The sequence below is a fragment of the Pongo abelii genome, chromosome 4 (genome assembly GCF_028885655.2).
Source record: "Pongo abelii isolate AG06213 chromosome 4, NHGRI_mPonAbe1-v2.0_pri, whole genome shotgun sequence".
NCBI lineage: Eukaryota > Metazoa > Chordata > Mammalia > Primates > Hominidae > Pongo > Pongo abelii.
Window position 1 is genome coordinate 178694155 of NC_071989.2, and position 26610 is coordinate 178720764.

At 41.1% G+C, this 26610-nt stretch overlaps 1 protein-coding gene across 4 annotated transcripts in view; it reads left to right on the forward strand.

Annotated features, from left to right (window-relative positions):
- The window catches only part of DOCK2 (dedicator of cytokinesis 2), a 442316-nt gene that overhangs the window by 179314 nt on the left and 236392 nt on the right, over positions 1–26610 (forward strand). For all 4 annotated transcript variants that reach the window (XM_009241272.4, XM_024247240.3, XM_054556208.2 and 1 more), the window contains one exon: positions 23464–23559. In XM_009241272.4, the coding sequence (XP_009239547.4) occupies positions 23464–23559 (96 nt within the window). The remainder of the gene's footprint in view (positions 1–23463; positions 23560–26610) is intronic.

Consider the following 26610-nt stretch of genomic DNA (forward strand, 5'->3'; position numbering starts at 1 on the left):
CTGAAAGCCTCCAACTGGTGGTTTACAACCTGAATCTAGCCCACAGATGTATTGTGTTTGGCTTGCAGAATTATTTCCTAAAACCCACAGTCCCACTCGTTCCTATTGCTTTCTGGATGACTGGGTTCACACTTTTATATTATCCATCCTGCCAATGTGGACATCTGAATTGTGACCTCTGAGAGCCAGACCCTGCCTTTCCTAATACGCCCAATTCTTCCTCGATTAATAAATCACCCCAGGTTCTTTTAGCTCCATCTCACTCACCACCTCTCTTGCATTCTGAAAACTTTTGGTTTTATCATAGAATTTAGCACTTAATTATATGCAGCTTGACATTTGCTCTTGTCATGGTAGGCCTTTCTGGCACATGTTGAGACAAGACTAACACTTTTTGTTACTTCCTTTTCAACTAAAGTAATATCTTTCTATCCAACAGCTCACTAAACATTATCTAAGCACCTATGATTTGTCAGGTGCCATGCTAGGCCTTTGGGATGCAAAGGTGTTAAAGACAAACTCCTCTCTTATTAGAAACTAACTTGGAGACCTTATTTCCCAGCACTTGGCCTCAGTGGTCTATTCATTATTTCAGAGCACATCTAGTCCTTCCTAAGCCTCACTCCCTGGTTAACACTCCTCCCACTGCTACAATAAACTTTCTTGGAATAGTTAAATCATATTTGTCTTTTGAAGCCTGGGCCAATTTCCCTTATATTTGCCTTGCCTGGTCTGTTTCACAGACGTGTGTCCACCCCTGTCTCTTGGAAATCTGACATAGGCCATCATTTACAGAAAGTGCTCTTCTGTGGGTGTCCTGTTTGTGATTTACAGACTCCAAGGAAAGGGCTGATCCAGTCTTATGTTTCTCCTCTATTTCCACACTGCCTGGGCATAGTGCCGAACCCCAAGCAGATATTCAATAATTAATCTCCGTGGTTTGATTGATCCTCCCGTCTTCAATTGGTCTACTTTCAAGAAATACATGCTGACACTAATTTTATTTTTTATACTCAGTGGAATCCAGTGAGAAAGGTAAATCTGCTGCTTTTGCATTAAAACATCGCATAAAAAGCAGGTACCAACTTTGAGTACTGCTGGGCTCCCAAAGTTGTTTATACATCAGTTTAGAATTCCGCCTGCATTTTCCCACAGAAATAATGCCTTGGGGTTGGTCACACACCGAGGCCAGCCTACATGAACATGCGTAACCTGTAATGTTTTGAACTCTGGGGCAGAGATTAGAGCTCACATTTACTTCTCATTGTCTGAAGAGTGTGGAGGTTATATGCACTTCACCTTACCTGACAATCACCACACTGTGCCCAGCTTTACGATGTCTGTTTTCTCATCTGGATAGTAACCCCTATGAGCACAAAGACTGCAACGGTCTTGTTCACTGCCATATGCTAGCACAGTGCTCAGCACATTTATTGAGCAGTCAATAAGTATTTGTTGATTTGGATTGAGTTAAATTCTAGTTGAAAGATGATGGACTTTGGAGACACATAGGCATGGATTTGAATTTCAATGCCATCACTAACTAGCTGAGTGGTATTGGGGCCTCTCTGAGCCTCAGCTTATCTCTCCATATTTTGTTAATTCATAAAACCAAGTTGCTGAGCATGTGGTTAATATCAAAATGTTTTTTCTTTCCTTCCTTACTGCCTTAATCCCTCAGAAGCATCTGATTAATTAATTAATGATGTCTCTTTTTAGTACACTATTTGTTAAGGTGGTGGTGACAGAGAAGGCAATATTTGATGCCAGGGCCTTTCCGCAGCTTTTGGGAAGTGTTGGGTTCTATTTCCAGCTGTAATTCTAACAGACCGTGTGACCTGAGATAGGTCACGCAAACATATCTTTGAGACAGCAATGAGCGATTTCAGTTATTTCCAGGCTTTTCCACATAAATATTAATAATTTCAGGTGAGTGAATATAAATGCTCAATGTTCTGGGGGACAGAGTCCAAAGGTTGAATTTATTTGAATTCAGTCTTATGTTTCATCTTAATTATTCATGCATACTTTATATTCTAATTCATGGTGGGTACTTGTTTTAAAAATATTGACATAATGTTATTCATGTTAATGAATGCTATAAGCCCAACTCTGTGCTAAGCACTTTATATTCAGAAGTCAGTTTATATTTCTACCACAATTCTTTGAGTAAGATGTTATCATCTCCATGTTACTGATGAGCAAATTGAGGCTTATATGAGTTGAAATAAGTAAACTCAGGCTACAGAGCAAGTTAGTGGCAGGGCCAGAATTTAATTTGTCCAAATATAAACTTTTTGCTTATACTTCATCAAAGGGCACATAAAAACAGAGACTTCCCGTGGTCATCAAATATATTAATAAAAATGCCTTCGCTTTTATATCTGGGGGCAAGGAATGACATGATTCAGTGAAGGTAAGTGTAGTTAACCTTTCCAGAAATACCCCAGGAGACCAATTATTTATCTGCTTAAAAACTACCCTTGCCCAGGCCCAGTGGCTCATGCCTGTAATCCCAGCTACTCAGGACATTGAGGAAGGAGAATCGCTTGAACCCAGGAGGCAGAGGTTGTGGTGAGCCAAGATCACGCCATTGCACTCCAGCCTGGGCAACAAGAGCGAAACTCCATCTCAAACAACAACAACAAAACTTTCCTTTGCTGGCCAGAGTGGCTCACGCCTTTAATACCAGCACTTTGGGAAGCCAAAGCTAGGGGATTGCTTGAGCTGAGGAGGTTGAAGCTGGTCTGAGAAACATGGCAAGACCCTACACCTACAAAAAATTAAAAAATTAGCTGGTCATGGTGGCGTGCACCTGTAGTCCCAGCTACTCAGGAAGCTGAGGTGGGAGGATCACTTGGGCCCAGAAGCTAGAGGATGCAGTGAGCTGTGATCACGCCACTGCACTCCAGCCTGGGTGACAGAGCAAGACCCTGTCTCGAAAAAAACAAAACAGATTGGGTTCCAAGATGGCCAAATAGGAACATCTCCAGTCTACAGCTCCCAGTGTGAGTGACGCAGAAGACAGGTGATTTCTGCCTTTCCAACTGAGGTACCGGGTTTATCTCACTGGGGCTTGTCGGACAGTGGGTGCAGAACAGTGGGGGCAGCACACCGAGCATGCACCGAGGCAGGGTGAGGCATCGCCTCACCCAGGAAGCACAAGGGGTCAAGGAATTCCCTTTCCTAGCCAAGCAAAGCTGTGACAGAAGGCACCTGGAAAATTGGGTCACTCCCACCCTAATACTGCACTTTTCCAATGGTCTTAGCAAACGGCACACCAGGAGATTATATCCCGTGCATTGCTCGGAGGGTCCTACGCCCACGGAGCCTCGCTCATTGCTAGCACAGCAGTCTGAGATCGAACTGCAAGGTGACAGCGAGGCTGGGGGAGGGGTGCCCGCCATTGCTGAGGCTTGAGTAGGTAAACAAAGCAGCCAGGAAGCTCGAACTGGGTGGAGCCCAATGCAGCTCAAGGAGGCCTGCCTGCCTGCCTCTGTAGACTCCACCTCTAGGGGCAGGGCATAGCCGAACAAAAGTCAGCAGAAACCTCTGCAGACTTAAATGTCCCTGTCTGACAGCTTTGAAGAGAATAGTGGTTCTCCCAGCACGGAGTTTGAGATCTGAGAACGGACAGACTGCCTCCTCAAGTGGGTCCCTGACCCCCAAGTAGCCTAACTGGGAGGCATCCCCTGGTAGGGGCAGACTGACACCTCACACGGCCAGGTACCCCTCTGAGACGAAACTTCCAGAGGAACGATCAGGAAGCAACATTTGCTGTTCAGCAATATTCGCTGTTCTGCAGCCTCTGCTGCTGATACCCAGGCAAATAGGTCTGGAGTGGACCTCCAGCAAACTCCAACAAACCTGCAGCTGAGGGTCCTGACTGTTAAAAAACTAACAAACAGAATGGACATCCACACCCCATCTGTACGTCACTATCATCAAAGACCAAAGGTAGATAAAACCACAAAAATGGGGAAAAAACAGAGCAGAAAAACTGAAAATTCTAAAAATCAGAGCACCTCTTCTCCTCCAAAGGAACGCAGCTCCTCACCAGCAACAGACCAACACTGGACAGAGAATGACTTTGATGAGCTGTGAGAAGAAGGCTTCAGATGATCAAACTACTCCTAGCTAAAGGAGGAAGTTCGAATCAATGGCAAAGAAGTTAAAAACCTTGAAAAAAGATTAGATGAATGGCTAACTAGAATAACCAATGCAGAGAAGCCCTTAAAGGACCTGATGGAGCTGAAAACCATGGCACGAGAACTACATGACAAATGCACAAGCTTCAGTAGCCAATTCAATCAACTGGAAGAAAGGGTATCAGTGATGGAAGATCAAATGAATGAAATGAAGCGAGAAGAGAAGTTTAGAGAAAAAAGAATAAAAAGAAATGAACAAAGCTTCAAAGAAATATGGGACTATGTGAAAAGACCAAATCTACGTCTGATTGGTGTACCTGAAAGGAACGTGGAGAATGAAACCAAGTTGGAAAACACTCTTCAGGATATTATCCAGGAGAACCTCCCCAACCTAGCAAGGCAGGCCAACATTCAAATTCAGGAAAAACAGAGAACGCCACAAAGATACTCCTCGAGAAGAGCAACTCCAAGACACATGATTGTCAGATTCACCAAAGTTGAAATGAAGGAAAAAAATGTTAAGGGAAGCGAGAGAGAAAGGTCTGGTTACCCACAAAGGGAAGCCCTTCAGACTAACAGCTGATCTCTCGGCAGAAACTCTACAAGCCAGAAGAGAGTGGGGGCCAATATTCAACATTCTTAAAGAAAAGAATTTTCAACCCAGAATTTCATATCCAGCCAAACTAAGCTTCATAAGTGAAGGAGAAATAAAATCCTTTACAGAAAAGCAAATGCTGAGAGATTTTGTCACCACCAGGCCTGCCCTACAAGAGCTCCTGAAGGAAGCACTAAACATGGAAAGCAAAAACCAGTACCAGCCACTGCAAAAACATGCTGAATTGTAAAGACCATCAATGCTAGGAAGAAACCGTGTCAACTAACGAGCAAAAACCAGCTAACATCATAATGACAGGATTAAATTCACACATAACAATATTAACCTTAAATGTAAATGGGCTAAATGCTCCAATTAAAAGGCACAGACTGGCAAATTGGATAAAGAGTCAAGATCCATCAGTGTGCTGTATTCAGGAAACCCATCTCACATGCAGAGACACCCATAGGCTCAAAATAAAGGGATGGAGGAAGATCTACCAAGCAAATGGAAAACAAAAAAAGGCAAAGGTTGCAATCCTAGTCTCTGATAAAACAGACTTTAAACCAATAAAGATCAAAAGAGACAAGGCCATTACGTAATGGTAAAGGGATCAATTCAACAAGAAGAGCTAACTATCCTAAATATATATGCACCCAATACAGGAGCACCCAGATTCATAAAGCAAGTCCTTAGAGACCTACAAAGAGACTTAGACTCCCACACAATAATAATGGGAGACTTTAACACCCCACTGTCAATATTAGACAGATCAATGAGACAAAAAGTTAACAAGGATATCCAGGAATTGAACTCAGCTCTGCACCAAGCGGACCTAATAGACATCTACAGAACTCTCCACCCCAAATCAACAGAATATACATTCTTTTCAGCACCACACCACACCTATTCCAAAATTGACCACATAGGTGGAAGTAAAGCACTCCTCAACAAATGTAAAATAACAGAAATTATAACAAACTGTCTCTCAGACCACAGTGCAATCAAACTAGAACTCTGGATTAAGAAATTCACTCAAAACTGCTCAACTACATGGAAACCGAACAACCTGCTCCTGAATGACTACTGGGTACATAATGAAATGAAGGCAGAAATAAAGATGTTCTTTGAAACCAACAAGAACAAAGACACAACATGCCAGAATCTCTGGGACACATTTAAAGCAGTGTGTAGAGGGAAATTTACAGCACTAAATGCCCACAAGAGAAAGCAGGAAAGGTCTAAAATTGATACCCTAACATCACAATTAAAAGAACTAGAGAATCAAGAGCAAACACATTCAAAAGCTAGCAGAAGGCAAGAAATAACTAAGATCAGAGCAGAACTGAAGGAGATAGAGACACCAAAAAACCCTTCAAAAAATAAATGAATCCAGGAGCTGGTTTTTTGAAAAGATGAACAAAATTGATAGACCACTAGCAAGACTAATAAAGAAGAAAAGAGGGAAGAATCGAATAGACACAATAAAAAATGATAAAGGGGATATCATCACTGATCCCACAGAAATTCAAAGTACCATCAGAGAGTACTATAAACACCTCTACGCAAATAAACTAGAAAATCTAGAAGAAATGGATAAATTCCTCGACACATACACCCTCCCAAGACTAAACCAGGAAGAAGTTGAATCTCTGAATAGACCAATAACAGGCCCTGAAATTGAGGCAATAATCAATAGCTTACCAGCCAAAAAAAGTCCAGGACTAGATGGAGTCACAGCTGAATTCTACCTGAGGTACAAGGAGGAGCTGGTACCATTCCTTCTGAAACTATTCCAATCAATAGAAAAAGAGAGAAGCCTCCCTAACTCATTTTATGAGGTCAGCATCATCCTGATACCAAAGCCTGACAGAGACACAACAAAAAAAGAGAATTTTAGACCAATATCCCTGATGAACATTGATGCAAAAATGCTCAATAAAATACAGGCAAACCGAATCCAGCAGCACATCAAAAAGGTTATCCACCATGATCAAGTGGGTTTCATCCCTGGGATGCAAGGCTGGTTCAACATATGCAAATCAATAAATGTAATCCAGCATATAAACAGAACCAAAGACAAAAACCACATGATTATCTCAATAGATGCAGAAAAAGCTTTTGACAAAATTCAACAGCTCTTCAAGCTAAAAACTCTCAATAAATTAGGTATTGATGGGACGTATCTCAAAATAATAAGAGCTATTTATGACAAACCCACAGCCAATATCATACTGAATGTACAAAAACTGGAAGCATTCCCTTTGAAAACTGGCACAAGACAGGGATGCCCTCTCTCACCACTCCTATTCAACATAGTGTTGGAAGTTCTGGCCAGGGCAATCAGTCAGGAGAAAGAAAGAAAGGGTATTCAATTAGGAAAAAGGAAGTCAAATTGTCCCTGTTTGCAGATGACATGATTGTATATCTAGAAAACCCCATTGTCTCAGCCCAAAATCTCCTTAAGCTGATAAGCAACTTCAGCAAAGTCTCAGGATACAAAATCAATGTGCAAAAATCACAAGCATTCTTATACACCAATAACAGACAACAGAGAGCCAAATCATGAGTGAATTCTCTTTCACAACTGCTTCAAAGAGAATAAAATACCTAGGAATCCAACTTACAAGGGATGTGAAGGACCTCTTCAAGGAGAACTACAAACCACTGCTCAACGAAATAAAAGAGGATACAAACAAATGGAAGAACATTCCATGCTTATGGGTAGGAAGAATCAATATCGTGAAAATGGCCATACTGCCCAAGGTAATTTATAGATTCAATGCCATCCCCATCAAGCTACCAATGACTTTCTTCACAGAATTGGAAAAAACTACTTTAAAGTTCATATGGAACCAAAAAAGAGCCCGCATTGCCAAGATATTCCTAAGCCAAAAGAAGAAAGCTGGAGGCATCACGCTACCTGACTTCAAACTATACTAGAAGGCTGCAGTAACCAAAACAGCATGGTACTGATACCAAAACAGAGATATAGACCAATGGAACAGATCAGAGCCCTCAGAAATAATACCACACATCTACGACTATCTGATCTTTGACAAACCTGACAAAAACAAGCAATGGGGAAAGGATTCCCTATTTAGTAAATGGTGCTGGGAAAACTGGCTAGCCATATGTAGAAAGCTGAAACTGGATCCCTTCCTTACACCTTATACAAAAATTAATTCAAGATGGACTAAAGACTTAAATGTTAGACCTAAAACCATAAACACCCTAGAAGAAAACCTAGGCAGTACTATTCAGGACATAGGCATGGGCAAAGACTTCATGTCTAAAACACCAAAAGCAATGGCAACAAAAGCCAGAATTGACAAATGGGATCTAAGTAAACTAAAGAGCTTCTGCACAGCAAAAGAAACTACCATCAGAGTGAACAGGCAACCTACAGAATGGGAGAAAATTTTTGCAACCTACTCATCTGACAAAGGGCTAATATCTAGAATCTACAAAGAACTCAAACAAATTTACAAGAAAAAAACAACCCCATCAACAAGTGGGCCAAGGATATGAACAGACATTTTTCAAAAGAAGACATTTATGCAGCCAAAAAACCCATGAAAAACTGCTCATCATCACTGGCCATCAGAGAAATGCAAATCAAAACCACAATGAGATACCATCTCACACCAGTTAGAATGGTGATCATGAAAAAGTCAGGAAACAACAGGTGCTAGAGAGGATGTGGACAAATAGGAACACTTTTACACTGTTGTTGGGACTGTAAACTAGTTCAACCATTGTGGAAGACAGTGTGGCGATTCCTCAGGGATCTAGAACTAGAAATACCATTTGACCCAGCGATCCCATTACTGGGTATATACCCAAAGGATTATAAATCATGCTGCTATAAAGACACATGCACACATATGTTTATTGCGGCACTATTCACAGTAGCAAAGATTTGGAACCAAGCCAAATGTCCAACAATGATAGACTGGATTAAGAAAATGTGGCACATATGCACCATGGAATACTACGCAGCCATAAAAAACAATGAGTTCATGTCCTTTGTAGGGACATGGATGAAGCTGGAAACCATCATTCTCAGCAAACTATCGCAAGAACACCGCATGTTCTCATTCATAGGTGGGAATTTAACAGTGAGAACACCTGGACACAGGAAGGGGAACATCAGACACTGGGGCCTCTTGTGGGGTGGTGGGAGGGGGGAGGGATAGCATTAGGAGAAATAGTTAATGTAAATGATGAGTTAATGGGTGCAGTACACCAACATGGCACATGTATACATATGTAACAAACCTGCACGTTATGCACATGTACCCTAGAACTTAAAGTATAATAAAAAAAATCTATATATATAAAAGAAGAAAATATTGAAACATTTGCATAACAGAAAAAAAAAGAAAAAAACAAAACAAAACAAAAAAATCTCTCCTGGAAGACAAGTCACAACACCCACCCTCTTGGTTATATGGTGAAAAGTGAAGAAAGAAGAGGAGATGGTACATATAGGGGGAATAAGTAAAGAAGTTGCCAGCGTCTTTGTTTTTTGAGAAGAGATGACTTAGCACATCTATTATTTTTCATCAAATTCTGAATTGATGAGATGTAAAGTAGTTTAGACAATGTTACTCACCCATCCGTTCATTCTTTCATCCAACCATCCATCCATCCCTCCACTGACATGTTCATTTTGTGTATTTATACATGTACTTAGTGCTTACTCTGTGTCAAGCATGACGGTACACTTTGGACTTTCAAAATGGAAAGGTGTGGTCCAAAGAAATATGAACAAGGTTTTTGTGGGTACTCAAAAAGAACAAGCAACTTTGCCTGGGGTAAGGTGGAAGTTTGGAGTGGTTGAGCTCCCAAAGATGATGACTGGGCTCAGTTTTTCCCCGGTGAACAGGATTTTAGCAAGTAATCAAAGGGAGAAGGACATCTCAGACACAGAGAAAAACATGCTCTCATCTCTGGTGGCTCTCATCTCTGGGGAGGATGAGCTGACCAAGACTGGTTCGGGTAGGGCCTGGGAGAAATGAAACCTCTCCAGTCCCCAAGGACTGAATTCTCTGAAAAAGATGCCTGTAGTCCAAGGTGAAGGTATGGTGAATTCTGTTTCCCACCATGATTGTGGGAAGATCATAATCAGAATTCCAGGGAGAAGGTAGGAATCCAAGAGTGGTTGGTCTGACTCACTGCTAGTGATACTTGATACAGTTTCAAGGAAAGGTGTTGGCAGCAAGAATATATAAGAGTTAGTTATGTATTATTAGGCTACACTCTTAATATGGAGAGGCAGTGTTATTATAAAGCCTTATTTACTACATTGCAAAGAACTACATTGCATGTTTCTCCCAGCTGGCTCTGAAGCAGCTCCCTCAGGACACCTTCTCACATTTTCCTAGATTGGGTGACGACTTTTTTTCTGAGGTTTCTCAGCTCCCTGTAATAGCACTGTCAGGATCCTTCCTTTACTATGTGGTTCTTCCCTAGTCCTACATTGCTAATACACTGTGGTCTCTTAAAAGCAGGGGCTAGATTTTCTGTCTCTGAATCCTCAGAATCCAGGAGAGAGCGTGGCACGTAGTGAGTCGGTACCACTCCATACTGAAATTTATGTAGAGAGCTTTTGTAGAATAACAATGCTTGAGTCTCATCACCAGAGACTTAGAATTTGTCTTGGGTGGAACCTGGGCATGAATATATTTATATATATGGAAAATCCCCAGCTTGTTTTAAAAATGCAGCTATGGTTATAGACCACTGAAGCAGATGCTTAGATAATGCTTCTTGAGGTATTGGACTATAACAGATATTATCCGGGCCATCTCATTTTTTGGTAGGGCAGGGGGTTGGAGAGGAGCTGCAACCTGCTGTTTAGGCAGCTTCTCAAGGATCTCAATTCACTCCAGGCTGCAGAAACCTGGGACCAGATGATTACTTCTAGATGCTGCATACTTATGTGAAAGAAAACCTTAATGTACTCCCAGGAATATGCATGGATTTGCTTCAAGATGGCTTGGTTTTAATAACCAGCTAAGCTAGGCTGTCAGTGGTGAGAACGGAAAGTGACTGAGCATTCATAGAAATGGCTTTCCTGCTCACCAGCTTGTTGGGGAAGGATCACTGCTATGGATTAAAGGTGGGGGCACTGAGTGTGTTACAGAAACTGGAAAATGAGGTGGCCATCTTTCCATCATCCAGAAAAGCCACCAGAAACTGTAGATCGGAACTCGGAATAAATCAAGGAAAATAAATGGGTTCTCCCTCACCCAAATTCATTGTAGTTGTATAGGTGGATCTGGGAGATTTAGTGGAGGAAAAGGGAGCACACAGCCTAAGCTTTCCAGAAAGAGCTGGGGATGATGGTGTTAGAAATGTGATAGAACTTTAAAAATGTTGAAATCATTGGTGACAATTAGAAAACAGTAAAAAACAAAACAAAACAAAAAAACCCAACACACATGGTTTTTCAACATTAAAACCGAGGCACACACTCTGTTGGCGGGGGTGGGGGTTGATAGAGAGAGTGAGTGAGTCCATATTTCCCAAGATGAGGAGAATTGCCCTTGTTCTAGGAGGCAGTTTTTGCCAGCACCACGGAGAAGGGCACACATTGTCTCTTGCTTATTTTTTATTTATACAGATAGGTTTCTGGGGAGGGTTTTTATTGTATCCAATCTGAACCGACAAAGGCATCCCTGATGTCTGTGTAACTGCATGCGTAGATCAGAGGATACAAATTCACTCCTTAGATCTACTGGTCTTTTCTGGCGAATTCTGTTGCATTTTAGATTGACATACTCCCTCTGTCATTTCTTAGCAAAGGAAAAGAGGTTCAAGGGTGAGATTTTAAAACCTCCCCTTGCTAGTAATTTTTCTAAAGTTTCTGGTAGAATTAATCCCTAAGCAGAGGGGTCAGTGAGAGTGGGCTCTGAATTCTGGCTGAGGCACAGGATGCTGTATGTTTCATGAGATCGGCCTCCCAGCTTGGTTTTGCGCCTGCCTGACTTGGAAGTGATTTGTGGGAGAAGTCCATTTTGAAAAATGCGGATAGTAGACGTTTGATTTGGGGAAACCCTGCTGAGGAAACTATATTAGTCATCACTGAATGAGCTTCTGATGTCTATGTTCTCTCTCTGGAGGGTGGTGGGATGATTAAGGGTATTTTCACTGTAGGAAGGAGGATAGAACGTTGTATATATTTTTTGGTTTCTCTCATTCCCTGTCAAATAACCCCTTAGTCTTTTGTATGTGGTCAAGCTGTGTTGTCAGGACGGTTGAAGAAATCTGTGCCCAGAAGCGTCCGGATCCTCTATTCTAGCTCCACCCCTCATCTAAGAATCTCTCTTTCTCTCTGCAACAGTTACGTGACATCTCCTATTCAAACTTAAATCCGCTTAATAAAATCATGGCGATTACTTATTCTGTGACAGGTACTTGTGCTAGGTGTTGAGCCCAAAGTAGTGGCACAGACCTAATCCCTGTCCTCAAGTAACTTACCAAGGATTCACAATCTATTTGTTTAATAGCGTAAGAGGGGGCAGGTCCGAGTGGATTATGTTATGACTCCCTACCTCAGAGAAGCTTATAGTCCAGAATTTTAATGCTCTCATTCATGGCTGATGATGATGCAGAGGCATAAATAAAAGGAAACACTAGTTTGCCATTGGATGGGGGAGGAAAGGGAGGAAAGTCATGTGGGGAGGGAGGGAGCTTGTCGTGAAGTTGGGAAATGGAAGGGTGGAAACCATATCTAGGATGGCTTTCTGGATAAATAGTTGCAAAGATTTTCACAACCACAGAGTCCTGTTCTTATTCCTATGCCCATGGATGCATGTTTTAAAATACATTGTCTCTCAAAAAAGCAGCATGCATTAAACATTAAGTAATTTGGTTACTCTTTTAAATTAATTAATACTATATAAACATTCAGAATTTTCTGACCAACAGAGTTAAACAGGTTGCCTATTTAGAGTTTATCTTGTTCTCTTTCAAACAAGGAATCTTGGCATTTTCATTAGCCTATGCAGTAATACTGAAGATGAGTGAGTGTACAATTTCTGTTAAGCTTTTTGAAATATTGCGAATAGCTCATGTACCCATTTCTGCAATGAAAACTTTACCTGAGACCATTGCTGCAGGGCCATTTGTTCATGTAGTTCAATTTTCACTTAAGCTTTGAAAGTTTACACGTTAGGACAGTGTAGGTATAGAACCCAGGACCTATGACTTTATTGGCTCAGGATATTTGTTAATTGACATTAAAGTATTAAATATCAAAATTGAAATAATTGCTTAAGTATTTAGAAAATGAACAGTATATTAGCTAGTCAACTACAACTCAACAGTTTTGCAGTTGTATTTACATTGTATTTATTTGGGGAGGTTTTTTCTTTTTAATATCTTTGACACATGATATGAAATGGGGCCTTCAAAAGTCACCTTGTTTAGAGCCTGCTTTTTTGTCTAAAGAGCTCCAAGAAAGGAGACTGAGTGGTATAATTTAAGATCTAAAAGCAGATGACCCTGTTCTTCCTGGAAAGTAGACTGGAGATGCAGGTCCCTTGGGCAAGACATATCTGCTGTCTCCTATTCTATTGTGTGGATAAGCCATCATTTATATAATAGGATCCCTGATGTGGGGATATTTATCTTGCTTGTTACATTTGGGTATTATACATAATACAATATGCTATAAATAGCTGCACACAGTGCAAGAGCCTTGCAACCAAAAAGACATGGGAGCAGATCCAGCTCCATCACCTACAGTTCTCTGGCTCTGGACAAGTTGCATAAACCTTTAGATTCCCTCATTTGTAACATGGGAAGAACCAGGGTAGCAGATCTATAAGGTTATTCTGTGAATTAAATGAGGTGGCTCATGTAAAGCACTTATCATAATGGCTGGCATGTATTAAGTGCTCAATAAATACTGAATGATAATAATAATTAGAATGAATCTTATTTTATATCTTAAAATGGGGTAATACTTATCCCTGGAGTTCTTGTCAAGACTCATTGAGATATTGAACACAAAGCACACAGCCCATTGCCCAGCACATAGTAAGAATTTAACAAATGTTAGTTTTGTTTTTTATCTATTTTTTTGCACCTCATAAATTTTTCCTGTTTTGAAGAACAAAATAGTGAAGTGGAGCCTATCTGAGGCACATCTTCATAAGTGTCTCCAACCAGCCTTTATTCATCAGTATTAAGATATTGAACATACAGACTTTAGGAGGCTTAATTTTTTCTGCTCTGGCCTGCAGGTTGGAGGTTCCACTATATTTTAATAAAAACCTTTGCAAAGCAACTTACAGGATCTAAATAAAAACAATGTTTTGCTTATTGAGTTGGTTTCATAGTTGTGCCTTTTAAAAGAATGTTAGCCCGTTACTTTGCAGTGCTTTTCTGTCCATTTAGTAATGTTGGCAACAGTGATCCAGCTTGTGAGCCCCAAGGTTACATCTATAGCCCCAGCATGAGATGGGAGACCTGCTGGGGGTGGGGAAGAAGGACAGCCATTCCCACAGCAGCCTGACACCCCTGAACACAGGGCTTCCTGGGTGTACATCCCTGGGATATATCCACTCAGTCCCCTATGGACATGATTCTCTAGGATTGCAGCCTGACTTTCATTTCTTTCCAATGGAGAAAGAGTTCTATTTTCATTGTTACATATGTGATTATGAACATTTCCAACAAAACATAGCAAATGAAATTATCCCTTTAACCTCATATCTGTCCTTCCTCCCTCCCACTCAGTGATATCATTGTTAATGGTTTGCCATGCATTTTTTTCCGGACTTTCTGGACACAGAAAATAAATTTTAAAAAAAAGGTGTATATTACCTATGGTGCTCTGTAGTCTCTTTTTTTCTGAACATATTTAGGATATCTTTCCAGGTCAAGATCTATCCACCTTCTCCTCCATTGTGTGAATAAACTGTCATGTACATAATAGGATTCCTGATTTGACCACATTTGTCTTGCTTGCTGTGTTTAGGTGTTATAAACAATGCAATATGCTACAAGCAGCTGTGCACACAACTGTTTGTCTTATGATGTTCTTTGGACAGATTTACAGAATGATTTACCATCTGCAAAGTGCTGCCACATCCATTCATTTATGTGATCCAAAGAGGTGGAGGCAGAGGCAGTCACAAGCCTGGACTTGAGTCAGGCAGGCCTGGGCTGGAACTTGGATTAGCAGACCACAGCCAAGTACTTCACTTCACTCATCTCTAAATCTGGAATTGTAGAAGTATTTCTCCCATTTTATATGTGCTTGCAGGATTCCTTAAGTTAATGTCTGTAAAATACCTAGAAAAGTACATGCCACATAGTAAAACTCAAAAGATATTAGCTCTCGGTGTTGGAATTAGCTATGGTTCCTCAAAACAATTCTGATATTGTGGATGCCAATGCATCCAATATACAGATGAAGAAACTTGAGGCTCAGAGAGGCAAGATGGGTCAAGGTCAATGATCAACAAGGAAAGAGAATAGTTAATGGCAACTTCATTAATCTCTGTGCAAGGAGAGACTTTTGCAGAGCACTTTTCATAATATTGAAAGAAGTTGCCAGAGAAGTTGGAGAGGGCCTAAAGCACCATTCCGTTGTGCCACCGACACCACACTTCTGATCATGGAAGGAGCGTGCAATTAGGCAGAAATGAGCTTTAGGTTCAGGTTTGGCTATCTGTGAATGGAACATTCTTGGGCAAATTACTAAATCTCTCTAATTTGTAAGTCGTATATCTGGGATTTCAGTGGAGTTTTATAAAAAGTTAAATGAGATTATGTCAAATCTATATGCACAGTCTCTGGCATATAATAAGACCTTGAAAGTTGTGTTAACAGCAGTGTCAGAATTAGAACCCACATCTTGTTTTCCTTTTTATTGTATCCTTCTGCCACCAACTCCAACCCTTGTTTTCTAGTGAAGGCTAATACAAAGTGCAAGACACATGTGACAACGTGAACGCATTGCCCAAGTCTCACCTGGCAAATGGGGTGGGGATGCTCACCCAGTGGGTGGGGAGAAGCAGAGATGATGGGATACAGCAGTGCCATCCACCCTGCCTTGTTGACCCTGCCTCCCCTTCGCTGAGCTGTCTCTGTCCCTGGCTGCCTCTGAGGCTTGCTTCACGCAGTGAGATGTCAATGCAGTAAAATCTTTCAGGATGGAAACCAGTTCAAACAGGAAGAAAGAAGACAGCACTAAACCTAGAACTCATGCAAAAATCATATTCCCTCTAAGGGCCAGAGAGAGAGAGGATGACTGTACTGTAGATGATTCTGTTACTATTTTTCAAAGTTAGATATTTTCTTTCTAGGTGTTTGTGGTACTTTCAAGATAAGAAAGAAATGGAAAAGACCTCTTCCATAGAACACAGAATGAACAAAACAGTAGCAGCCATAGATTGCTGCTGTTTTCACTGTAAGAATATGCATTCTTTCTCTTTTACTTAAAAAGAAATGTAGGCCTTTGGATTTCACTCTGTAGCTGTGACCTTGTGATCTTCATCTTAGTACTGAAAAGGCCTAAAGACAAAGCAGGCAGAGGAGGTGAGATTGTCCTTGGCATAAACACAGGGCCAAGGCTGCCTGTGTGCTGGACTGGAGGAAGCAGTGGCCCCCACAATGTTCAGCAGAATAGGTCCTTCATTCTAGCTCTGATGACATTTCCTGTCACACATCACTAGTCATATTACCTTGTGCAAACCTCATCCTAAAGCTGAAGTTTTTCTTTCTGTAAAATGGATTGCACTATCACTATTTTTGAAACCTTAGACATTTACATGACACAATCATATTTTAAAAAATGTATCACTATCAGGTATATGTTTAATATATTTAACAAAATCACCTCACTTCTAAATATTCAAACATGAAAAGTTTAGGGCAGAATTCCCTGTAAAGATGGTAAATTAAAATAGGTACATATTTTTCCTCCCTCTTGAAAACCTCCTAAAAAAATAGAATTTCTTTGAAAGAAAGGTAGGAATCATACGGAAAGTTAGTACATGACATAGGAGACCTGAGAAAAGTATTTCATAAGCCAGCAGTGGAGGACCCTGAGGACTCATCCAATCTAAAACAAAGTTTCCAGAAATGGTAGTACCAGGTGCCCCTGCAAGTTAAGGTGAAGGAAAGGAAGGCGCTCAAATAAGGAGGATCAACTGAGAGCCTGTTCCAGAAGCAGTCTGACTCCATGGGGCTGAGTTATTGAAGGTGTATTCAATAAAGAAGAAAAAACAGAAGACATCTGGCCTAGGAGATGCCAGACGAAAGTGTGGGCAGTGATACCTTACACAAAAGCAGGTTTCAATCAAAATATGCATCCTGGAGGCTAAAACCTCCAGCACTTTCCTCACATTCACCTCCTAGAGCACTGGTGGCCAGGCCTTCACACATCATGCAGGGATCAGACAATTCTTATTTGTGAAATCCAAGCAGTCCAAGAAGAAAGACTTGCATATATTGATATTGGCATCTCTCCAACTAAATGTCCCAACCAGATCACCCTGCAGTAAGCTCACAGGCCACAAGCCCTACTCACATTCTCAGTCAGTGCTCTCCAGCTAAATGTCCCAACCAGATCACCCTGTAGTAAGCTCACAGACCACAAGCCCTACTCACATGCTCAGTCAGTGCTCTCCAGCTAAATGTCCCAACCAGATCACCCTGCAGTAAGCTCACAGACCACAGGCTCTACTCACATGCTCAGTCGGTGATCACCTTAGCATCACACACAATGAAATGAGAACATAGCCCCAAGGATTAAAGAGAACTAAGGAAGAATGCTCACATAGAAGAGAGGTGAAAACAAGCAAACAGAAGCAAAGCTACTTGGAGGACACAGACTCTGTGAGGCAAAGCAAACTTTAGAAAAGAGGCAGAGAGAACTTAGAAAAATAGCTGAAGAGACCATTGTAAATCGGGAGATAGTACTTAAAAAAAGTAAACATTCAGAGAACTAAAAGGAATCTTGGATTTTTCCAAATTGCTTTTTTTTGGCGGGGGATGGGGGCAGGAAATGAAGAGTGTGCAAGAAATGGGAATCCATCATAGTTTACAACTTGGATGAGAATGGCATTTGCACATTCAAAATATTTTAAATAATAAATATTGATCAAAGCAAAATTATACCATAAGTGTATGGGAGGAAGGAGAAATGGGAATGATGCATGTGCCTGATGGGACAGTGGGAGGAAAGAGTGAAATGCCTGGTTATTTATTTATTTATTTATTTTGAGACTGCTCTGTTGCCTAGGCTGGAGTGCAATAGTGCAATCTCGACTCACTGCAACCTCTGCCTCCCGGGATCAACCCATTCTCCTGCCTCAGCCTTCCAAGTAGCTGGGACTACAGGCATGCGCCATCATGCCTGGCTAATTTTTATATTTTTAGTAGAGATGGAGTTTCACCATGTTGGCCAGGCTGGTCTTGAACTCCTGAGCTCAGATGATCTGCCCGCCTCAGCCTCCCAAAGTGCTGGGATTACAGGCATGAGCCAGCGCACCTGGCCAGAATGCTTGTTTTTTATGGTGGACAGTTAATAGACAATGTCAAAAGTGAAAAGAAATGTTTAAAAAAGAAGTAACATAAGCATATTATTGGCATCATGTTCATAAATGCCAGAATAACAATTACAACCGCTTAAAGAGGTACAAAAGTTCCTCTGGCAAGGGGATCATGAGAGACTACTGTATTTTGTTTGTTTGTTTGTTTGTTTGGGGGTTTGGATTTTTTTTTCTTTTTTGAGACAGGGTCTCACTCCCTGTTGCCCAGGCTGGAGTGCAGTGGTGTAATCACAGCTCACAGCAGCCTCTACTTTCTGGGCTCAAGCCTGCCCCAGCCTCCCCAGCAGCTGGGACTACAAGTGTGCACCACCATGCCAGGCTAATTTTTTATATTTTTAGTAGAGATGGGATTTCACCCTGTTGCCCAAGCTGATCTTGAACTCATGGGCTCATGCAATCTTCCCGTCTTGGTCTCCCAAAGTGCTGGGGTTATAGGCATGAGCCACTGTGCCCAGCTTGTTTTGTTTTTAAATGAAGCTTGAAGAATTTTTTGAACTGTATACGCTTATAACTTTGATAAAAATAAAATTTTATATCAAAACTGTAAGTAGCATCATTTGTGTAAAAGTAGATTTCTCAAATTATTAAAAATATTATTCTATGCTATTAGACACTGAGCACATCAAAGTTTTATTTAACTGATAAACCAGGGAGCAAGCTGAACAACAACAACCTGGTTCAAAAGTATTCAGGTTTCTTGATATTTTGTGAGAGAAGAGATACTTGTATAAAATTATCATTAGGTATAAAACAGGTAAATTTTCTCCAGAGTAATAAAACTATGAGTTTTAACAAAGCTGTAAACATCACATTTTATCATTTTTCTGCAAGTTAACTACTAACTCTGCAAGGTTATAACATTTCTAGTTTCTAATCAGTTGTGGATGGTGAATCCAAACAAAGTTATATTCCTGAGAGGGTAAAAGGAACTTCCGTGTGGTTTTTCCAAATGTTCTATTAAAAATGTCATGCAATCCTCATTTTGCTTTATTTCCAAGTTTTGGAGCTTTTTCTTGCACACTTGCCATAAATGTAACCAACTTCAAAAAATAAACACAATAAAAACAAAACAATGTCATTAAGTTCTAAGTAGATACTGTTTGCTGCCTGCTCTGACCTGAAGATTTTCCTCTTTGTTAGAAAAGGGGTTTTTACAAGAACTAGAGAGGTATTAAAGACATATAATCACCGAAAGGAGATTTCTCTACTTGGTATCATGAGAAGTGTTGAAAGAAAAATGAAAAAAAAAAGGCCACATTTTTAATATAATTTGGTTTAGTGTTATGAAATGCTTTGTCTATTGTTACTTAAAATATTCTCATATTTGGTGTACTCTCTTATTCTAGAAACCCTGCAGGAGATCAGTAGTTTTGCATTGCATTCTGCAAAGTCCTAGGACTGGCCTAGGGCCAAGAGTAAGTCAAGAAGAGAGGGCTTGGCTCCCTTAGCCCCAACCCTACCTGGTCCCCATCCACTCCCAGCTCACCTTCTGCTGTGTTATGTAGTGAGCTCTGCATAAGACTTCAAGTCCCTTCCAGATACCAGAGCCTGTAATTATTAAAAGAAAAAAAATCACTACAATTTGCAGTGTGTTTAGGTTGGATGGATTAATTTCTTTGCCAAGGCCATAATGGGAAGACTGATTTTGTCATTTCAATTACAAGCTACCGTTTAGTTTGAGCCCGGAAGTCAGTTTCCTAGAGTCTCCCTCCACTTGCTTGGCACTGGAGCAATTAACAGTGGGTGATTTGTGGCTGCACTTTTACTGCTTAGCACAGGTTTATCATCTTGAAAGTTTTCCATTTGCATATATGCTATACATTCTTTGGGTGACATTTCGATATCACCCAGAGTTTAGATTATGCATTGCCTTGTACTGCACTTTCTGCTACGTGCTGGGAATCTGCAAGCCCGGCCAGAGAGCTAATGCAAACCAAGGGGAATGTGAGTTGCAGCCACCACTTACTGAGGGCTTACTATATACCAACCCCCAGTAACGAAAGCTTTACCTTCATTACCTTGTTTATTCTTCAAACCAGTAACCTTGAGGTTACTATTATTTGCCACATTTTATGAACAAAGAAACAGAAACTCAGAGAGGAAAAGCAATTTGCCCAAGGTCACCCAGCTCAAATGAGCAGAATTGGGATTCAAACTCAAGTATCTCTAATCTCAAAACACTCTGCTATACAACCTCCCAATACTGGGAGCTTTCAGAGTGAAATGAATTGAATTTGACAGTTTTCTACTTTTAAATACCAAACTTCCTGAGCAGTCTAATTGTTGCTCTTTGGAACAAGAAGAAACGGCCATTTAAAAGAAGCAAGGGGCAGGAGGTCAAGAAAGGGGGTTTTAATATCTCTATTCACAAGGGAAGGATGTAATCCTGGAAAAAAATAACATCAAAATGAAAACCATTGTATAAATTTGATGAAATTGCAAAGGAATGCAGAAAATATAAGGGAGGGGGAATACATAGCATTGAAGATTTTATAAAAGGCAGAGAAAAGATCAAAAGTCACTGGAGGAGTTAGAAGGTGGTCCATTTGAAGGCAGGGTCTATCCATCTTGACAGATGGAAGGTGGATGATGAAACCCCTCAAGTAGCCACCAGAAATCTATGATCGTGTTCCAGTCTGCATGGGTGAGTTTGGATAAGGAGAATACTCTGGAGACAGGCTGCTGGGTTGAATCCTTTCTCCCTTACTTCCTCACTGGGTGACCCTGGATAAATTACTTAACCACTCTGGCTTCAGTTTCTTCATCCGAACAATGGAGAGAGTAATGTTGCTTGTCTTGATGTGAAACGATATAAAGTGCTTAGCAGAGTGCTGGGCATTTAGGAAGCACTAAAGACTGTCAGCTGTGGTCGTTGTTATAACCATGAACATCACGTTCATGTAGTATAAGACATAGGAGACTGTAAGTCAGCAAAATGGCTTGGAGAAATAAAGGAGAAGGAAATTAGGAGAGAGGTTCACCTTTGGGCCAGAAATATGGGGAGATCTGTCTTCCCTGGCCTTGAGTGTCAGGAGTAGAAACGGCTGGTTGGTGGGGAGAGACCAGCCAGTCTCCAGCAGAGACTGAGGTCTGGCTGCACTTGATGAAGCAGGGGAACTTGTTTCTGTAAAATAAATGCTCTAACAAAAGCTCCAGTGGCAGAGGTTCTGTTGGTGGCTCCACAGGGCTAGAGAGTCTAGGACTAGCCAAAGTGACAAAGAAGTGAGTCTAAGGCAGAAAGAGAAGGAAAGCTCTGGGTTATTCATCTCTGGATGCCAAAAGTCATTGAAAGTCATTGGGGCAGGGGGAGGACATTTTTTAATAAGCACATCTTCTGTCTTTTTCTGGCCCTACCCCAACTGCAAATCTACTTCTCTTTCACTGTATAACCAACTCCCTGCAATTCCTTACATTAAGTGACAAAACCACACTTAAGTTTAATGCAGTAAAGCTTGCTGGAGTACTTGTAAATGAGCATGGGTGGTCATCCATGTTTTCAGCCACTCTCGATTTAGCACTTTCTTTGTGTCAGGCTCTGGCTAGGTTCCGGAGACACAAGGCTATTCCCAAGCCCCCATCTCCAGAGCTAAACAGCATGTCACATCATGGTTCTCAGCCATCAGAATAACACACCTAAAATTCAGAAATTGCTGATGCCCAGGCTCTGTCTCAGACCACAGAATCTCCAGCAGAGGACCCAGGCATATAAGTTGTTCCAGAATTGCACATGTCATTTTTATGTCCACATCAACCTTGAGAGAACCTTCTACATTTTTGTAGATGAGAGAATTGAGTCTCAGAGAAGTGATAAGTGAGATTGCACAGCTGGCAAATACAGCATTGAACTTCAGACCCAGAGCTTCTGAAGTTAAGATTCCAAGGCCTTTCCACTTGGCCATGGCCTCTCTCGTGTATACATGGTATGCAACTCTGTGCCTAAATGCTATGCTGGTAAAATGATCCAAGATATAGATGAATATGCCTGAAACCGTTGCCAACTACAACAAAAGCTCAGAAAGGATCAGCAAATCCTACAGAAAGTTTAGGGACCTGTATTTAAAGTAGCCAGAACCCAATACCTGTTACAACCTGACTCACTGTAAATTTCCACCCAAGGTGGGTAATGTGGCTTCTATTATACAAGCACCATGTGATTACCGTTATGTAACCCTAGTTTCCATTATATAACCCTAGTCCCGGAGCTCCAGAAACACTGCCTCCTCGATTTGTCCCTCCAGCCTCCAAGTGACAGTGGCTTCCTGCTGTAGCTGACTCTAGGTTACCTTGTTTGGTGTGTTGGCATATCTGTTACCTGTGTAACCAATTCCCTGCATTAAATTTCCTCCTTATTCCAGCTCAGATCCTATTAGATGAAGAAACCAAGGATTAGAAAAGTTAATATAACTGTATTGTTCAGTTCTTGCGCTGCTACAAAGAAATACCTGAGACTGGGTAATTTATAAAGAAAAAAGGTTTAATTGGCTCCTGATTCCACAGGCTGTACAAGAAGCATGATACTGGCATCTGCTAGGCTTCTGGGGAGGCCTCAGGACACTTTTACTCATGGTAGAAGGCAAAGCACGAGCAGGCGTCTTCACGTAGCCAGAGCTGGAGGAAGAGAAAGGGGAGAAGTTGCCACACACTTTTAAACAAACAGATCTCATGAGAACTCACTATTGTGATGACAGCACCGAGGGAGATGGTGTTAAACCATGAGAATCCACTCCCATGATCCAATCACCTTCTACCAGGCCCCATCTCCAACACTGGGGATTATGATTCGACATGAGATTTTGCCGGGGACACAGATCCAAACCATATAATAACTTAACCAATGCAGTACTAATATTGTCAGAGCTAGTATTCTAGCTCCAAAGTTCCTGATTCCAAAGCCTAAGTTAAGCCATCTTAACTTATATTTCAGGTGACTAGTAGAATTTCTTATGCCCAGTGCAGGTGGTAATGGCGATGGAGATATGGAGGTGATGATGATAATGATGATGATGATGATGGCAGTGGTGGTGGTGGTGTTGGTGATAGTGTTGAAGATCACCACGTCTGACCACTGTTGTCTGGGTCCTTTGAACAATTGTGCGGATGCAGTGTCCTGATTGTCACATAGATGTCTCTGACTGTGTTACAGGCCTTCACCTACCACCACATCCAGGAGATCATGGTCCAGCTGCTGCGGACAGTGAACCGGACAGTCATCACCATGGGCCGGGATCACATTCTGATTGTGAGTAGATTATTTCTTCTTGTCAAATGTTGCAAGCTCTTCAGCATCTAAAAATGGATTTTCTGAAAAGGCAGATCACATTGAACTCCCAGCATTGATCATTGCTTTGTTTTGGAGTATGATGACCAGATTTTTCCTGTCTCAGTTGGGAGGACTTGAGAATTAACTCAAGTTGTTGAAATAAAACAGGGCTTAGGACTTGTCTAGTTGAGTGTACCAGCGCTAAATTGAGTATACCAGCAAGGGTGGACTATCACTGCTGAAGATAGAGAAGGGAGAGCAGCTTTTATAAGTGAACAAGGTGGAACATCCCAGATGCATGTCCACTAGGAACTTTTTCCTCTGGCCTACAGTCACATGGTGCCCAGTCTCAGGGTCCTGTGAGCTTGGTTTCTTAAGGGGCTTCATTGCATGTGAATTCTGCCCATAGATGCTGGTTATTCAAGGTCATTACTACATATTGAGCTATTCTTCTGCATAAACAGTATGTTCTGAAGATCAGGAAATTTCTGCCCCGTCGTCTGATTATTTTCCTTCTCCAGACACAGAACCCAGCTCGAGCCCTTTAACCTCTGCCCATCGTGCTTTAAACCAAGGACCCAAAATTCAAATGCTTACAGGGGCCAGTCACCAACGTAAATGAGTATGCCCAACCATGTCACTCCTCTGCTCAAATCTGCCAATGGTTGTCCATCTCACTCAGAATAAAATCCAAACATTGCCAGGCCTGAAATGCCCCTGCCCCATGCTCATTTATTTATGTGTTCCTCCCACACATAAAACATGATAGATGTGCTGTTTCCCTTTTTTTGAGTCTGATGTCATCTAAGCATAGAGGCTTGCCTTCTCTGATCACCCTGTTTACAATTCCCAGTACCTGTCCATCCACTAAAAGTCATACCTTACTTCTTTATTTTTCTAATTATGTATAATTGGAAATATACATTATCTTATTTGGTTATTGTCTAGCTATCCTCATGAGAACATGAGCTCCAGGAAAGTAACCATATTTTTCTGTTTTGTCGTTGCTGTGTCTCTAGGTCCTATAACAGCACTTGGCATATAGCAGGTGCTCAATAAATACGTTTGAATGAATAAATACATAACATGTGCCAGGCAGGGACTCTAATGTTTAAAAAAGGGTGAGGGCTACTCAGCCCTGACTGATTGATACCATGTGGGATTGGATCATATAGTTGCTAGAATTCCCAATATTTCAAGAGAAACTGAAAATTTCCATGTTTTATGTGAAATTTTCTGATATTTCAGTGGTGGCAGTTTATTTTAAAAAATAATGTTTATAAACACTTTGTGACTCCCAAACAGCTGGATTCTCTTCAGAAAGCCACCCTGACATTCCTGCTTTACACAGTGGTGACATCCATGGAGAGCATCAGTGGTGCCAGATACTCTTGCTTTTTTGGGCCAGAGAACCATGTAAACTGGTCTTTGTCATTTGTCTTACTTACCATCCTTCCACCTTTGAAGTATCATATTTTTCTTTTTTCTTTCTTCTTTTTTTCTTTTTTGTTTTGTTTTGTTTGAGAGACAGAATCTCACTCTGTCGCCCAGGCTGGAGTACAGTGGTGTGATCTTGGCTCACTGCAACCTCCACCTCCTGGGTTCAAGTGATTGTCTGGCCTCAGCTTCCCAAGTAGCTGGGACTACGAGCGTGTGCCACCATGCCCAGCTAACTTTTGTATTTTTAGTAGAGGCAGGGTTTTACTACATGTTGACCAGGCTGGTCTCGAACTCCTGACCTCAAGTGAAACATTTTATAACCTCCTTTATCTTTATTCCTTCTCTTTGGAGTAAACCTAAAGATGATCATCAGTCCATTTGGCTCATTCTGTACGTAGCAGGCTTTTAATTCACTTTCCTGTAGAACAGTGATTCTTTTAAATGGGGCCTGGGTCATAAGAAGCACTAAATAAGTGCTGTATATTATTATTTTGCTTTCTATCTGGTAGAGTGAGGCTCTCTGTCTTTTGCATTATCAACACAGGCAAGTAACTACTCAGTACTGCCAGTTCTATGAGCCTTTTGTTTGATGGCTTTTGTGGCTGGCTCTTCTAACACACATTCCTCACTGTTGCCCCATCAATCTTTACCAGGACACTCCCCTACTCTGGAATGGTCAGTAGCTCCCTGCTGCCTACCAAATTAAGTCATAAATGCATTAGCCCAATCATTTTCAGCTTCTGTGATCTGATCTGGTCACAACCACATTTTTCAGTCTTTTCATCAACTTTTTTCCATCCAAATATCCAGCCAAAATGGATGTCTGGATATTGCCCAAACATGCTGGCACTGTCTTACTTGCAGGCTTAGCCTCTGCTTCATTCTTTGCCTGAAATTCCTTCTTGTACCTTTCAATATGTTGAAATCCTACCTAGCTTTCCAGGTCCAGCACAAATGTACGAAGCTGCTCTAGCTGGGGCCGCCCCCTTTTCTAAATCACCAAGCTCTCTTTACCTTTTTTTTAAAAGCAGTTTTTCCTGGCTAACACGGTGAAACCCTATCTCTACTAAAATACAAAAAATTAGCTGGGCGTGGTGGCAGGTGCCTGTAGTCCCAGCTACTCGGGAGGCTGAGGCAGGAGAATGGCGTGAACCTGGGAGGCAGAGGTTGCAGTGAGCCAAGATCGCGCCACTGCACTCCAGCTTGGTTGACAGAGTGAGACTCCATCTCAAAATAAATAAATAAACAAAATAAATGAAAGCAGTTTTATTGAAGTATAGTTTATCCACTTTAAAATTTAGCCATTGAAAGTATTCAGTTTGACGAGTTTTAGAAAATTTATAGTTATGCAACCATCACCGTAATTTAGTTTAGAGTATTTCTTTTACTCTCCAAAGTTCCATTTGCAGTCACTTTCTTTCCCTCCTCTCCCCAACCCTAAGCAACCACTAATCTACTTTTCATCTCCATAGATTACCTTTTCTGGAAAATTTTATATAAATGAAATCATACAATTTGAGGTCATTTGTGTCTGTCTTCTTTCCTTAGCATAATGTTTTTGAGGTTTGTCCATATTTTAGGACATATCAA